Below are 16854 nucleotides of genomic sequence, written 5' to 3'. Positions count from 1 at the left end.
TCCAAATGCACTTTCATTCTGAGAAGTGGGAAAAAATAAACATCTCATGTAAGTTTCTAAGAGTTAATGAGCTAATTCAAATGCATTTGGATGCAGTAAGTTGTTATTAATTAATTCATTTTTATATATGACATAAACATGAGTCAAATCATATATAACTGAAAGATTTCTCTTGTAGATAATCGCTTAGTTATACAATCAATCAGAAATGTAAATTATTATTTTTCTTACCTGTATCTTATTCTCCAGTTATCGTCAAAAAGACCTTTCTCTAATTCAGGCAACAACAACATTATAGCTGTATCTGCATACAAATTGACGATTCTTTGTCCTGCTTTTAATGCTGTATCTCTGACGTACTCATTTTCATCAGCTAAAGCCTGGAAAATTAAAGCTATGTTTTATAATAATACACATATTTGTGTTAATGTATGCAGTTTTATGTTAATGTTAAGTTAATATAGCAGCTATTATTTGTGGTTACTTATAGTGTATTTCCTTGCAAATTTTCACTCTTATTGCAGTACAAACCCACTATTGGTGCTTCACGAATATAGTATACTTTATTGTTTAACGGAAAATATTTAGAAGGATGTAACAAAGTAGTGTTTAATGAATTTCCGAATAGTGGTCGATTGGAACATTTTTGCAAACGAAATTTTAGCAAGAAAAAGGAAACTACAGATTAAAATAATTTTCCTCTTTATAAAATATGTTTTGTTTACGCAGAAAATTAATTGAACAAGTTCTTAGCCATACAAGGAATAGGAAAGCAACTGGAAAAGACAATAAACTCACTGAGTTAAAAATCTGAAAGAAGATAAATATTTTATATAGGTATGCAATGCATAAGTCGAGAAGGAAACTGACCATAGAATTTTTTACAGAGTGTAACAGTTACATTAGAAGCGGAAAAGATGCAAGAAGTACAAACAAATATTTTAATATATATGCTATTGTACTGTGAATAGTGTGGAGGAGACTATATGCTAAACAAATGAAGTGGATCAGAGGGAAAATATGTCACCAGTGAAAAGAATTTAGAAAGGATATTGCACAAGAGACGTCACTGATTATATAGAATTAAAACTCATAGAAAAAGGGAAGGACATAATGGTCACTAAAGCTTTTCACTCAAGTCTGCGTCACACGAATTGGCATGTGGCATCAGCCAATAAGCTCGCAGTGCGCTGTTACTGAATCTTCAGGGAGGAATCTAATCATTCATAATAGATTTTGCTCGTATTTATGGACAATTATGAATGATTAGATTCCTCCCTGAAGATTCAGTAACAGCGCACTGCGAGCTTATTGGCTGATGCCACATGCTAATTCGGATGACGGGGATTATAGCTTATAATATGACTCTTGCAGCGGAATCTGAAACGAAAATTAATAATTCGTTAGAAAAATTGAGAAAAAACTGTTAAGGAGTATGAAAATAAATTTTAAAAAGGTAAAAGCAAAGGTGAGAATCACTTGTCTCCTTGCGTTTTGTTTTCTGTGATTCTGTAGTATCTCATCTCACTGTTCTCACAACAGTGAAAATGAAAACTGCTTTGCAGAAGTTAACAGTGAATTCGAGATTCATTCCTACTACATTTTAGAAGTTCAAATATGCTGTCAGTAAAACTAAGAGAAAACTTATATGGATTTCAGCTGATTCGGGTATTCAAATAAAATTCCTAAATTAGGATTTAACAATTTTTCGGATATTATTAATAAGCGTAATTTCTTATTTCTTGATCGGGTACTAAAGTTGCTCATGCCATTCTTCATTTCTTATCTTTGTGAAAACGAATTGTCCTCTTTTATTGAAAAGCAAAACAATACAGAAATAGAATGATACACGCTCATTTATGATTCAAATTATCTGCAGTTGAAACCAATGTACACCAACTTGTCCAGATATGGTAGACCCCAACTTGTATTCGTTCAATGAGTACAAAATGATTTAATAAACCTTCAGCATGTGCTTACGGATTAGTTTGTTGAAGTGAATTTTTTTAAAAAGATACTTTTTATACTACAGAGAGAGTACAAATTGAACTTATTTATCCCGTGGTGATTAATATCCTGCGAGTTTGAAACGATTGAGACTAAATAGATTATCGTATTGGAAGAGAAGTTGCAAATTATCGTCAAAGCAAATATTGTATTTTACGCGACGATTAAAAAAAAAAAATAAATAAATAAAAAAAAAATTAAAGTACCTTGCTCTATAGTCCATAAAAAATAGTGCTGGCCAGATGGCGCGCATTCAACTTAGTGATGGAAGTTAATTTGAATAACTAAGCAAACTCCTAATACGGCATGTCCCACCGGGATCACGCGCATCAGAGGACGTACTCTTCATAACAAAACACCAAACCCAGATGCTATTTCTTCTTATCATCTTGCTACTAGCATTTTTAGTGACATTCTTTCATCTAACTCCCCATAACCCACGTAATAAAAGAAAATATTATTTACCTTCAAAATTGGGTTAATTATTTGGCCAATATATTTCGTAAATTCATTAGTAAAGGCGACAGGCATGTAAATAAACATCATAATGTAACCATCCTTCACATGAGGTGCGATGTCGTCACGTTCCGCTGTTGCAATTATCTCTGCAAGACAAGGAGAAAATTATTCCATGTTATAGAACGTTCTTCGGTATTGCATTTTAGTTTGCAATCCCATAAACTTACTACTAGTACAATAATTCAAATGCATTATTAATATTCGGGGCAAATACTGAGAAAGAATGTGGCAAATATTGATAACCATATGAAAGGTTAGTAACTGTTATTATTCCAAGCTAATTACAAAATTACGATGATAGTTTGTGAAAAGCAAACTTAGAGAGATTTATTATTATTCGCTCTTTTATTAGAGACATTTTTTTAATGTTCTCTACTGTGCCATAAATTTATTGAAAAAATTTCCAAATGAAATCAAATGCAATTTTTTACTTATATAATTTGAACAATTTTATGCCGGTTAGACTAAAGGAGACGGTGATTATGAGAAATGAATGAAATGGTGGAATGAAGAAAGTGGGAGGAAACGGGAGAACCCCGAGGAAACCCACGCACACGGTGTTTGTCCACCACAAAGTTCACTTGGCGGGAAAAAAATAAGCTGAGTTTAGTTGGAACACGATGATTAGAAAGAATTAATTGCACACGTAACAATTAAATCACTAACATATTTAACATATGAATGCAGGTATCCTGATGATTCCAGTTGGCAGATTAAGCAACTTCAGTAAGCGCATAATAAAGTAAAGAAGGACAAAGCGATTAATTTTGAAGTTTATTTATGTAACAGCTCTTCAAGCGACTTATATTAACAACGGTTTTCTCTACAAAATTACCTATAAAATATCAGTACTTGTTATCATTGATTTAGAGACACGTCGTCATTCTAGTGATATATACATGTGTACATATAACCTATAATGAAACATAATATCATTTGCAACAAGAAATAAAGTAACAAAATATTTACAGATGTGAGTAAAGGATTTTAAAAATAAATACGAATGAAATAAAAGTGAAATCTTTTAGTTTAACGTCCCACGATTATGTCCTTTAGGGTAAGGGAGATGATAAAGCGAATGAATGATGATGAAAAAAATGGAAGGAAACGTGAGTACTATGAGAAAACCAACGGACACGATATTGTTCACCACCAACTTTCTTGACCGAGGATCGCGCAGAGCTAAGCGCTCAACCACTGAGTCACCGTGCCCCCCCCCCCCCCAGTTTTAACCCGAGAAAGCCCAGGGGGTGCCTCCGAGGCACCCTGGTCCACTTTTAATGCAATTATTCTTAATAGAAGTTTCGTCGCTTGTCTTCCGCTCTAGAATTCTCCTATCTCTTATGAATCTATGCCCCCTGATTGAGTTGATCATAGGTTTTCTTATTTGACTTCAGAAAAAAATAGGGTTATTTGTTATATTGACGTAAAGGTCCAAGGGGTGCCTCGGAGGCACCCTGGTCAAATTTTAATGCCATTATTCTTAATAGATATTTTGTCCCGTGTCCTGCGCTTCTAGAATTCTTCTATCTCTTTGAAATATACCCTCTGATTGCGTTTACTAAGTATTTTTTTTACTTTACCTCAGAAAAAAATAGCGTTAAATTTTATACTAACGTAAAGGCCAAAGGAGTGCCTCTGAGGCTCCTATTGAAGTATGTACTTTTCTAATTACACACATTTCACATTAGATGATACACTACAGGACAACATTAATTTCCGATTTTTCATTTTTGTGGACTTGAATCACACTATGACTTAATTTTTTTGAAATGAAATCTTTGGGTTTTACGTTCCACGATTATGTCGTATATGCTAAAGGAGACGGTGATCGTAAGAAATGAATGAAATGGTGGAATGAACAAAGTGGGAGGAAACCCACGCACACGGTGTTTGTCCACCACAAAGTTCACTTGGCGCGAGCTGGGATCGAACCAGGGACCCCATGCACCAGACGTGAACGCTCTACCACTGAGCCACCGCGGCTCGCGACTTAATTTTTTGTTTGTAAATTTAACTACGAGTGGTATCCTATACATTTATCAAGTAATTTAAAAAGCTGATGGAACACGATATTCTTGTGCATACCAGGTTTCTCTTTTTTATTATTGAAACCATCCTACCTTCTGAAATTCACCGAAATTTTAATCATGTTTACCATTCTAGAAATATCTTTAATAGAGGTAGCATTGAACCGTATGTTGGTAGGCCACTGATACTACTTCGTCAGAGAACCAAAAAAGGCACAGGGTATCTCAAAGAAAAATTAATGCACATACCTGGCATTAACTTATGAAGTTTCTCAGGTCCTAAGCCACCAACAACCTCACTAAGACCTTGCGCTGCACCAGAGCGATCAACAGAGCTAGACTCCGAAGTAAGAGTTTGCATTAGCCATGGCAGCAGATCTTCAAAGCTTGATTCACCCATGCCTTTTACCATAGCTCCCAATGCTCTTGCAGAAACACTTCTTACCTGAAAAATAATGTTAAAACAATCATTGAAGAAACGCGCCTGAAAATTTACTTAACCCTTTTCCGACTGTCGGGATTTTTTAAGTCCCATTTTCTTTGCTTATACATTATTTCTCCTGTGTGCGTCATAACGTTGAAACCTATCTGCCTGACAGGATTCCTGAGTCCCCTTTCTCCTCAGCATTGTTGAGCAACAATAGAAGTAAAATGTATTTTTATATAATTATAATGTATCCTTGATTTACTATAATTTACTATTATGTCAAATTATAGTAAGAAAAATTATTCCGTCAGAAAAGGGTTAATAAAATATCTCCTTTTACATATAGAGTAATCTTATGTAAGTTAGTTACCATACATGAAAGGAAAGAAAAAAAAAAATGATACACGGCGAGAAATGCATGCCATTAATCCGTGCAGAACTTTTATCGTCATAACTAATATTAAAAAAATGACAATCAAAAATCTATAGAAGCAAAATTCTACCCGTTATTTATGAGTCTGAAAGTTGGTCTCTACGTTGCAAATAAAGCGACTAAGATAGCCAAAAACAAAGTTTTGAGGGAAACATTTACTAAATAAATTGAAAAAACACAAATAGTCTTTCCCGGTGGTCTAGTGCTAGCGCGTGTGATTTTGATAAAAGTGATCCCGCCTTCGATTCTCGAAGGGAGAACATTAAAAAATGTAAATGTATTACAGAGGTTTGGATTTCACCTTAAACTGTATGCTCATATTAGTCTCGGAGAGGGAGAGAGAGAGAGAGAGAGAAAACGCTCACTTCAACAAACAAACAAAAATGTGAATATAAAGTTACACAATGAAGAATTTCACCAACTACAAGTCACCGAATACTATGAGGATAATACATTAAGACATCTATCTTGGGTGAAGCACATGGTTTACATAAGAAGTGCATCCGGCACGAGCAGCTTCTAATTGAGTTGAGTTGATTTTGAGTTTAACGTCCCGTTCGGCAGCGAGGCTATATGAGAGTGGACCTATTGATTAACGTGGAATCCGAACCGCATGAGCTCCCGCCGGGAACAGCTTCTAATTGAGTAGTTGGAAACTTTTTCAGTTTAACGTCCCACGATCCCTAGGGTGAGAGAGACGCCGATTTAAGGAAAGTGCATGATGATGAATGAACTGGTGGAATAAGAAAGTTGAGTTGAATTTGAGTTTAACGTCCCTTTCAGCAGCGAGGCTATACGAGACGGGGCCTACTGATTAACGTGGAATCCGAACCACATGAGCTCCTGCCGGGAATCGAACCCGGATCTCCCACGCCAAAGGCGCGTACGTTAACCGCTTAGCAACGAAGGAGCTCTGGAATGAGAAAGTGGGAGGAAACGTTGAATGGCTGGAGTTTAACGTCTCTTTAGACCATTGATGCTATATAAGACGGAGGTTCTAATTGGAATCCGTTGAGGAAACGCCTTCGGATAGATGAAGAATAAATCGCTATAATCGTCAGTATATACAGTACATACCTCGGGCACTGGATCTAGCAATGAAGCTTTCAACCCAGGAATAATATTTGGCAGGTATGGCGTTAAATCCTTTTGATCCGTCAGAGAGTACATGTTACCAATAATTTGTGCTGCCATTTTCCTAGTTTCAGTAGATCTATCTTGGAAAGCTCGCTGTACAACTGGCATAATCAAGGCTAATGATGGTGCGTCGATAAAGTGAACAAACTGAGTATCGAGTAGGGTCTGAAGACAGGTTGCTGTTTTCCTGGAAGGATCCTGTAACGCTTCTAATAACACTGGAACAATTGCTGAAAGAAAAAAGAGGAATCTTACAGTTAATTAGGTTACTGCAACAAACTGAAACATACTCCAAACAACAGGTTTCAAGATTACGTAAAAATTGTGATTCTTTAACTCCAGATCACACAACTTATTTGCTATATATATAATTTTTATATGCATAGGATAACGTGGGCTGAAACACTGATTTATACTGAAGGAGCTTACCTTCAGAGGTTAGAATAAAGGAGTTTCAGCGTGGCTATATGAAAAAATTTATATCATTGTTGAGATCACAAACGCACTGAAAACATTAAGACAAAAAATAGGGGCACTAGTTTTCAAGCCTCGACGGGCTCGTCGATTGAGCCCAGAAAAGAAAGAAGAAAAGGTAGAGAACATTACAGATATCTGATCGAATGTTATGCATACGGACGAACATGGGGTCGTGTGCTTCTCTAATATCCCGATTTCACTTCCTTCCTTCCCAGAAAGAGACGGGAAAACACATTTCTTCATTAAGTTTCCCAAAAAGACGTCCAGATTAAACTGCCTGTAATTTTTTCTCCTGGGGCTCAGATGTGTTAGGATATCGCACTTGCCTCTTAGGGGCGAGCTCTGAACAACGATTCTCTGGCTTGTAGAGCGGGCCTCATAGTGACGAGCCCGATCTACAGAAAAGGTCTAGGCGTGACTACGGTAGCACTTGGCAACGGTGAAAATCAGAAGAGTGTCGACTAGAAAGTGCATTCCTAACCAGTGAAAGGCAAAAGGAAATCTTACCAGCTTAACTTTCCCAAAAACACGCTGCATAGGGAGACATGAGCAAATCACGCTAGTAGCTTTAGAGGGAATGACAGACGGAAAAATAACTTGAAAGCCACAATTTAAATATACTGACCAAATAATACGGGATATACGGAAGAAAAAGTACACGGAAATGATGAATGGAAAGCAGCATCAAACAAATCGAACAACGACTGATCCAAGAGGAAAAATAATTCTCTCTCCCCAATGTTTCTTTCTCCCTTTGTCTTCGATATAACACAAAATACAGATTATTTGGCCATGGCCAATTAAGATAGGGTGGAAAATAAATAAAGGACATCTGAATCACTTGTGATTTTTATTCACGAAATTAGTTATTATGGTATCCCATTCCCTATCTAAATTTCCTTTCTCTATATTTTATAGTCATAATATAAAAAGATTCGAAGACTCCTCTGAATAGTTGTGAAAAATCGATGCAGAACTTTGATCTCTACAATGACGCGTTTGGAAGTATGTGTCTAGAAAGTCTACACACAGCAACATTGTCACCTTTAGCATCTCTTAGCCAGTGTTTCTTTTGGTCATATGAATTTCCACACTTACATTTCTTACAGTCTTACATTTCACCTCATTTAATAAAGTCTGAGATGTATGAAATAATTTTTTAATTCGTAAGATTTTCTTTCTTATTTATTTAAAGTACATTTTAACTTGTTTCTGTCAGCAACCTTTGATAATCTCAAAGTTAGATTGAGAAATAAAATAAAAATAATATATATATATATATATATATATATATATATATATATATATATATATATATATATATATTAATTCAGTATCTTCGCTCACTGAACTTTTATTAGGTCCAAAAGACTTTTGGATTATCACAAGCTATTTTTCAAGAATGATTTTACAGTAACTATTATAATTACCAAATTCAAAAATAAACTTAATTTCTTCAAGTACCTCTCAGCGTAGGCAAGCTTTCCTAACAAATGTGTGGCTAAATTTTAGAATTTAAAAATAAATTTTGCGCAATCCAAAACTGTTAGTATAGACTTTATACGACACATTTATTTTTCCTATGAAATCTTTAGTAAGTTGAAATCAAATTAGAGACAAACTGTATTACTCAATGTCTATAACGCCAGCAACAAATGCCGAATGCTCAATTCTAACCTAAAATAACGCAAATATGTCGTCGGCGTACAGTAAACTGTGCAGTCAGTCAACAAAAGATTGGGAAGTATTGCGTTTAACTTCTTTTTTTTTTTAATTTTTTATTTTAATAAATGCTAGCATTTGACTGGATCTATAGACTACATCAGCATTCCCTTTTGTTCCACGTACAAATTATTAATTTTCAAATCTACACAGTTTATCAAATTTACAAGAAAACTGAAGTGCTAATTATCAACGATGTAATATCTTATTAGCACAACAGTAAAACTCGAGGAAAGAAAGTGATACATCTCTAGTACACTGTCGAAGATATACTCGTTTTTGGTATAGAAGAAACACTCCGTAACTTTCAAATTAATAAGTACTTGTTCTTGCAGTCTTTGAAATCATGTAAACGGTTTTTATTTTTATTTTTATTCTCATATCTGTGTTATGTTAATAATACTATGACTGACAGTCAAACAAAACTTAAACCATACTTAAAAGAATAATGTAAGACTGACACCGTAGTTTGTCAACAGAATTTTACGATGATCAGTTTTTGTTTTACTGTGAGACATTTTGCATTCATATACATGTGTTACTTAAAAGAAGACATTACTAAATACGTGTTATAAAGGAATATTTATTTCTTTTCCTCAACTGACCAAAATCCAACGCAACGACGGGAAAGGAAGTTGAGCAGTAACTATATTTAGAGTACTGTATATTCGTTCCTTAAAACTGAAGAAAAACTGTCAGGACGGCCAGTCACTGGATTCAAATTCACGATCTACAAACCGCAAAATTAAGAACGGTAACTACTAGCCGTTTCACTAATATTCTAGAAATAAAAAAATATGTATTTGCCTTTGCTGGATATTACACGCAATTATCAAGCAAAAAAACCCCAATCTACAACAATTACGAATTTTATAATTTCATGTGTGTTTTTTAAAAATGGCAGACATTTCAGACTACACGAACAGTAGTTCTTAGAAGGGAGGAAGGGGCTGAAAATACTTTCTGTAGAGCAATAAATGCGTAATTGACAGTAGGAAATTCACAAACATGTAAGTCGTTGTAACCAGATGAGATTTTTCTTTCTTCCTTCAAAATATGAATTGTCGGTACTCAAGCTATCGAATTTACAAATCTAATAGACACATTAGCTTAAAGAAACAATACTTCAAATGAATTAGTAAATTCTGTACTGAATGGTTTTGTTAATACATAAAATTAACGTTATCGTACAAAATTCAAAATAAGAAATTAACTAATAATGCGTAGCATTAAAAAATGCTTACCAAGGTTGATGTTGAAACTTTTGTATATATACTAACTTACCCTGAATTTCAGGATTTCTGATAACCGAGCCAATCAGCTTCAGAGCCTGAGCACCAGCTTTCTGAACTTTAACATGAGAGTCACTTAGAACTTCAATAAGCTTTGGCACAATGCTAGGTAGACAAGATGAAAGTTGTTTCGGCGCACAATATGCCATGGCTCCTAGAAGCTCAACAGAACCTGGAAATAGATTCAATGCGTTTAAGTTGTAGATAAACAAAAACGTTAACTTGGATAATATGTTCGGATAGGTTAAATTTATGTAATTCAAGTTAATCTTCACCTGAAACAAATTAATTAAATACGAAAACATTTTTCAATCAATATTGGCGGCTCTTAGATTGTCAGCTTAAAAAATAAATAAACAGATAAAAAGTAATATTCAGAAATATTTCTTTCTATTGAAGATTTTGATTTGTATAAAATGTTGACTTTTAAATAAATGTTTTAAAGACTTATTGTGTTTTGTGCTATCATTACTCCAATCTGTCCTTTAACTCTTATTATGTATTATTATTAATAATAAATAAATAAATATTAAATAAATAAATAAATAACACTATTATTTGAGTTGATTTTGAGTTTAACGTCCCTTTCGCAGTGAGGCTATATGAGACGTGGAATCAGAACCACATGAGCTCCCGCCAACAACCGAACCCGGATCTCCCACGCCAAAGACGCGTACGCTAACCAGGCCCGTAGCCAGCCCTAAAATGTAGGAGGGCCCGGCTGAAGTTAGGAGGGGCTCGATCCAACCATATTATAGTTCATCATCATATTATAGTTCATTTGTAAACCTACCGTGAAATTTTAAAGAAGCCAGCAAAATTTAGGGGGGCCCGACCCCCTGGATACGGGCCTGACGCTAACTGCTTAGCCACGAAGAAACTCAAACTCATTCATTTAACTATTTATACTTGCAGATTTTTTTTTTTTTTTTTTTTTTAATATAAAGAAAATATCTCTGGAATTCAGCAATGAAGAATTTTATTTCATTGAGTTACTATTTCTATTATTTACGAAGAACGGTACTTTAAATACATAATGCACCAGATAAAGATTAGCTTCTTGGTCCCTTTAATTCTTTGTCTGGAATATACATACTTAAATATAAAAAAACAAATAATTCAATTGTATATAGTCACAATTCGAAGTTTAATACAGTCCTTACCTGTTTTTGTTCTCCACGAGTCTTCTTCTAAAGCTGAGAGCAGAGACGGTAGCACTAATTTTACTCCATGAGCTGACAGTTTACTCATTACAACTCTTGCTGTATCGTCTGTGGCTTCTCGTACGTATTGATTTCCATCTCCAAAGCAAAGAAGAAGGTGAGGTAGTACATGGACAATGTACGGTTCGAACAGCCTTCCCAACATGTTACACAACATCTCAAAAGCAAACAAAGCGCCTGAAACAAAAAAAGCATTCTTTTGAAATGATCCTTTCTTATTCAATAGAATATACGAAATCTATTACAATGATTCCCTGATACGAGTTTCTAAAATTATTCGGACATGACCTTTCCTTAAAATCACAAGACTGAACCGGGAAATTTCATGATTACAAAAAAACAATTAAAAACTTGAAAAGGTCTCATGAATTTTCATATTTAATTTCACCTCGTAACCTAATTGTATTAAGCTAAGCCTGTTCAACCCGTGAAGGGAAAGTAATTTAGACCCCGAACAACCAATGATAGTTTGGATGTCCTCAATGGGTTTTCGGATTTTTATTATTAGTTTGAGATATCTGTAGATGATAAAAACTTATCACAAAATCCATAATTAAACACGATTCTTTAATTGTTACTGAATTTAATCTGTGCATTACAAGGGTATTTTATGCTGTTACATGTTAGTTCTTTTTTCAGAACTATACTTCAAATACTTACTATTGTAAACTTACTTAGTGCATATGCAGAGTACTATACATTACACTGGTTACCTGACTCTTCCAGTTAGAAGTTAACTCTATGAGATAAATTATATTGGTAAAGTTCAATGTGTCTGTATGTAGCGGAAACCTATCTACAACGGAAATACAGGACGGCATTATGTATTACGTTAACCGTAGTTCAAAAACCTTTAAGTGTTAAATACTCATAATGCTTTTTGAATAGTCGGAGTGTTTTCTTTATTATAGGACCAAAAACTACACGTCACAATGATTTCTTCCAATTTGCGGTATGAGGGTTCGCCACAGTGCGGGCCGAAATATACAATGCCCCATGTTGTGCCATTTAAGCTAAGGGAAACGGATGATTAATGCAAGTGAATGATGATGGAAGAACTAATGGAATGAGATTGTCGGAGGAAACGGGAGTACGCCGAGAAAACTCACGGACACGATGTTGTCCACCACAAATTTATACAATAGCACCAAATGGAAAGTGAGTTCTTTTCTCTAACTAAATAAGCACTTACCTTCTCTATGTCTATAGTTTTTCTTGTCTTGAATCGCACTAGTTAACCTAGTCATAATGTCAAGCTGCTTGAGGACGAGAATTCCCATTCCTTTGACAATACCAGCCAAACCATATGCAGCTCCTTTCCTTTCTCCGTAGTTCTCAGATTCTAACAACTGATGCAACAGATCTTCTACAAGTCGAGGAGCATCTTCTTTAATGGCAGGTACTAATGGAGGTAGGCAATTTGCAACAGCTTCTTGAACCTACAATAAAGCCAAGTCATAACATTAGACTCAAAAGCCACTTGTAAAAGAGAAAGAAAGTATAGTATGCATATTGGGTTCAATCTAGTATCTGGGACATCAAATTTACTGATACTGTAAGATACTACGCTTAAGGCACATGCTGCTACACCAGCACTACCACCAAAAAGTGAAAAAAAAAAAATGGAGAAGTAACTTGGTCAATTTTAATGGTAGTTCTTAACTGTTTTTTTTTTCAGTTAGTGACTATAGAAAGGAGGCGATTTAAATTAATAATATTAATTTTTTTTCACTTTTTAATCTTCAATTTAAGTACTATATTAGCATATCGCAGTATAGCGAAGAATACCTAAAATGTCAAAAGAATAAAATAGTAAGTATTTAAAAATTATGATCACAAGTCCCAAACTACGAAAACATGAACTGTTGACCATAACGAACTGTCTTAAAACCAGTGGCGGATCTAGCCCAGAGCCGGGGGACCACCCTTAGATTTTTGAGTGACAAAAATAATTTGAGCTTTTATACATTTTTGAAAGTTTATAGTAAACTTATGGTATACGTATCATAATCTGGGTTCTGGCTGCCCCCCACCAGTTTTTACCTTCTAGATCCGCCACTGCTCAAAACAGAGCCAAGTAAAAATAAACTTAACGTGTATTCTCTGGATAATAATAATTAATAATTGGAGGTCTGCGCGGATGCGGATATCCGCAAATGAATCCGCATTATTTTAGCTTTTGCGGATAAATTCTTAGTTAATGTGAGTATAGTGGATAAAAACGCGAGTTTTTGTTAAAAAGCAAGAATTTTAGTTATCTTCTTCTAAACACTTTTATTTATTTGCATCTTGTAATAAAACGTGAGTATTACGCCAGAATAAAATTGAGTTTCGTTAATTATTTTATCTTTTTCTCTGTTTTTTAACTCGATGATCAACACGAAGCGTTCATCTGATTTTATGGCAGTTTGTGTGAGGTGGCTTATTCTTCCTTTTGAAGGGGTCCATTATGCCTGTGCGTTCTGAGGAGCAAAGGTTATTATGAGTTAGGAGAAACAAAGCAAAAGGATTTGCTCTGAAATTAATAAGATACGGTATTATCAGCATTACAATTTTCTTGCTAGAAATGTGCATTTGAGGGATTCATAAGTAAGTAGGTATGTTTTTAGTTAATTTCGTATTTCTCTTGGCCTGAATTTTATTTTGTGCTGTTGGCTTACAATAGGAAGGGATAGTACTGAATAGAGTGTAAGAAAATACTCAGATTATAAAAAAAGAGAGACAATAAATTAATATTTTGGATGATGGTCTAAAGTTGATATTTGCCGAATTAATAAGCTTAAATATAAATCTCTTCGTGTTCCAGAAAGTATGTGACTATTACCAAGCCAAGGTACTGCTACTCTTTGAAAATCTCAATATCTTTATGTATCTCTATTCTTTATCTTTGCCGTAACTATCTTATAATTCACCCACATCACTAATCTTCTATAACCCGTTTTCGTATCATATATCATACTCTCAATCTTATTTATTCAGAATCTTCTGGTTATCTTAAATCATACTCAATCTATAATCAGACTATCTCAATTCTATATCTTATTTGCACAGGCTACTCTCATTTTTTCTTGGTAACAGTACGTATCACATATATAAACACTTTGTGCTCAACTCATCTTCCAACCGAGTTGTTAAAAAAAAACGGCATTTTTTAAAAACTTTACGAGTCAACATCTTTTTATATTTTTTCCGGATAAATGTAAAAAAAAAAAAAAATGTCTCTAAAGCAAACAGAAAACAAATGGCACTTAGAATGTGCTGACATTAACTTTTAATGTAGATTCCAGAAAAAGAGTAACAAAATTTTGAACTTACGCCCCCGCATATTTTGTATAATTAAATTGGCAGAAAACTTATTGTTTAAAGTGTTCATTCCAGTTATATTACCAAATTCTTAAAATATAATAAAAATATATATTTTATTATATTACTAACAGGCCCCATCCTTCATAACTTCGGTGTTGAATAATGTCGAAAAAAGAACGAAAGAAAAGAGAGTACTAGATTACAAGTCCACGTAACCGATCTCAGTAGAAGTGTACTACAATTTTATTTCTTCTAAACGATTCAATTGGTATTAACGAAGTTTTGTATGGCCTCCCTTTCATAACAAGTTCAGCTGCTTTCAAACTTTGTCTTCTGAACACCTACTTAGTACACTCTCCCATTCTTTGACAAAATAATAATTAAGTTGGCTGACTGGAGGTTGAGTTTAACACTTCTTTTCACAGGGTGTCTACTGGAATACCAGAAAGTAAATTCATGACTTTTCATGACCTTTTTGTTCAAATTTTCATGACCATGGCGATAAAAATTTACCATTAGTAACAGGGTTTAAACCATGGTTTAAACCAGCTGGTTTAAAAAAAAAAAAAAAAAAAAAAAAAAAAACTGGTTTAAACCAAAAAGCGAAAAATGTTCGTAAAAGTGTGTGTTCGTAAAATCTTGATGGACACACATTTGTGGGTTATCACGTTTCACTCCCGTATATTATTCGTATTATATTCAGACCTAAATTCCCCATTCATTACTCAAAGGGATTATACTACACAAGCAACTTTTGTTTTTTGTATAAGTTTATGAAGGTTTCTTATGTGATTTTTTTAAATAGTTTATTATTATTAATATGCAGTTGCAATCAAAGAAAAATTCTATATATTGTTTCGTTCTAATAATGTTTACTATTGATAAAAAACATCGAAATGCCGTACTTTTTTGGGGAGGGGGTGTCATACAAACCGCACGAGAGGCATTTATTGAAATCAGAAATATCTTTGATATCTACGTATTTATTATAAATGGATCAAAGTGGACTCAAATAATTCGTATCTTTATTCACTTTTCGTACTGATACGCCAATTAAGTCGTCGTATTTCTTTAACTTGGACTAATAAAAGTCGTAGTGAACTAACTTGGACTAAAGTAGTACTCTGCAGTATTTTGAAATTGTCCATATGTAAATCTGTATAATGGTTTCACTTGTTCAACTATTTATCTTTTTGTCCTTCTGAATTATATTAACAAATATGTAAAGATCAGTACAACGTATTTTTATCAGGAGTCCTTCGTGAGTGAGTCGGCAGACGTATCGCAGTTGTGGCCAATTAGTCCCGGTTTCGAGTCCAAATGAAGGGCAGTTTCCCTCGGATGTAAGCCGAGAAGCGGTTGGATTCCGCTTTAAGCGTTATGTAACCCCTTTTAATATAACCCGGTTGTTGCATAATAACACCAAGGCGAAACAAACTTATTTCTGTCCATATGTGATATAAATACATAGACCAAATTATTTAAACCAAAAAACCGGGTTTAAACCAAAAAACCTGGTTTATTGGTTTTTTCAATAAAAACCATGGTTTTTGCCAACCCTGATTAGTAATAATAAACCCCCACCATCAGTGGTGCATCGGTTAAGATGAAGATCACATTATGTTCTTATTTGTCTAATGTACATAATGTCGATTAGCTAATTTTAAAATGCTAATTTTAAAATGCTAACTAATTTTAAAATGCAAGAGCAATTTAAAAGGCGGCAAACAAATTTTTAATTGCGGTTCTTAAATATCACTTATTGTGAATCTTAAAGAAAGAATCTAAAATTCTGCCGCCTTGTGCTCAAGCACAGAATAGCACTTACCTAAATACGGGCCTGCTCTTACCAGTGAATCACTCTATACTGTATTTGAAGTTTTAATTCTGAGTATAATTATCCATCTAGCAGAAATTTGTCTGAAATTAAGCACTCAGAGAACAGCCCAAAGACAAAACAAATTATAAAAGAAATTCGTTTAAAAAAAATAGATCATCAAATTTAAAATCTGCAAACTCAAACGAATAATATTATTTGCATAAGTCTAAAGGCCCAAAAATACACAATTTACATTTCTTAGAAGTAAAGAAATAGCAGATCAGAAAGTTGGACAGTAAAAAGTTGTTACTATATTACAGAGACTAGAAGATGAAATGGGGAGCAGCTAGGAAGACAGTAAAGTACCAGTTAGCCAGCACTAACTGGTGGGGGAAATTCTCACAATTACTGACCTGATACAACTGTTTCAGTACATGCAGTATGAGGTATAAAAGTATGAAG

General features: G+C 34.2%; 1 protein-coding gene across 1 annotated transcript in view; it reads right to left on the bottom strand.

Annotated features, from left to right (window-relative positions):
- Positions 1 to 16854, bottom strand: part of l(3)80Fj (lethal (3) 80Fj) — a 135672-nt gene that overhangs the window by 46494 nt on the left and 72324 nt on the right. The window contains exons 23-29 of the mRNA XM_081770783.1: positions 12460 to 12706; positions 11208 to 11444; positions 10037 to 10216; positions 6494 to 6783; positions 4806 to 5001; positions 2473 to 2612; positions 232 to 380 (exon numbers count right to left, since the gene is read on the bottom strand). Of these exons, the coding sequence (XP_081626909.1) occupies positions 232 to 380; positions 2473 to 2612; positions 4806 to 5001; positions 6494 to 6783; positions 10037 to 10216; positions 11208 to 11444; positions 12460 to 12706 (1439 nt within the window). The remainder of the gene's footprint in view (positions 1 to 231; positions 381 to 2472; positions 2613 to 4805; positions 5002 to 6493; positions 6784 to 10036; positions 10217 to 11207; positions 11445 to 12459; positions 12707 to 16854) is intronic.

Source organism: Thermobia domestica, chromosome 9, assembly GCF_964235325.1.
Source record: "Thermobia domestica chromosome 9, izTheDome1.hap1.1, whole genome shotgun sequence".
Taxonomy (NCBI): Eukaryota; Metazoa; Arthropoda; class Insecta; order Zygentoma; family Lepismatidae; genus Thermobia; species Thermobia domestica.
The sequence above is the reverse complement of the archived record's forward strand: the minus strand, read 5'-3'. Positions and strand labels throughout refer to the sequence as shown.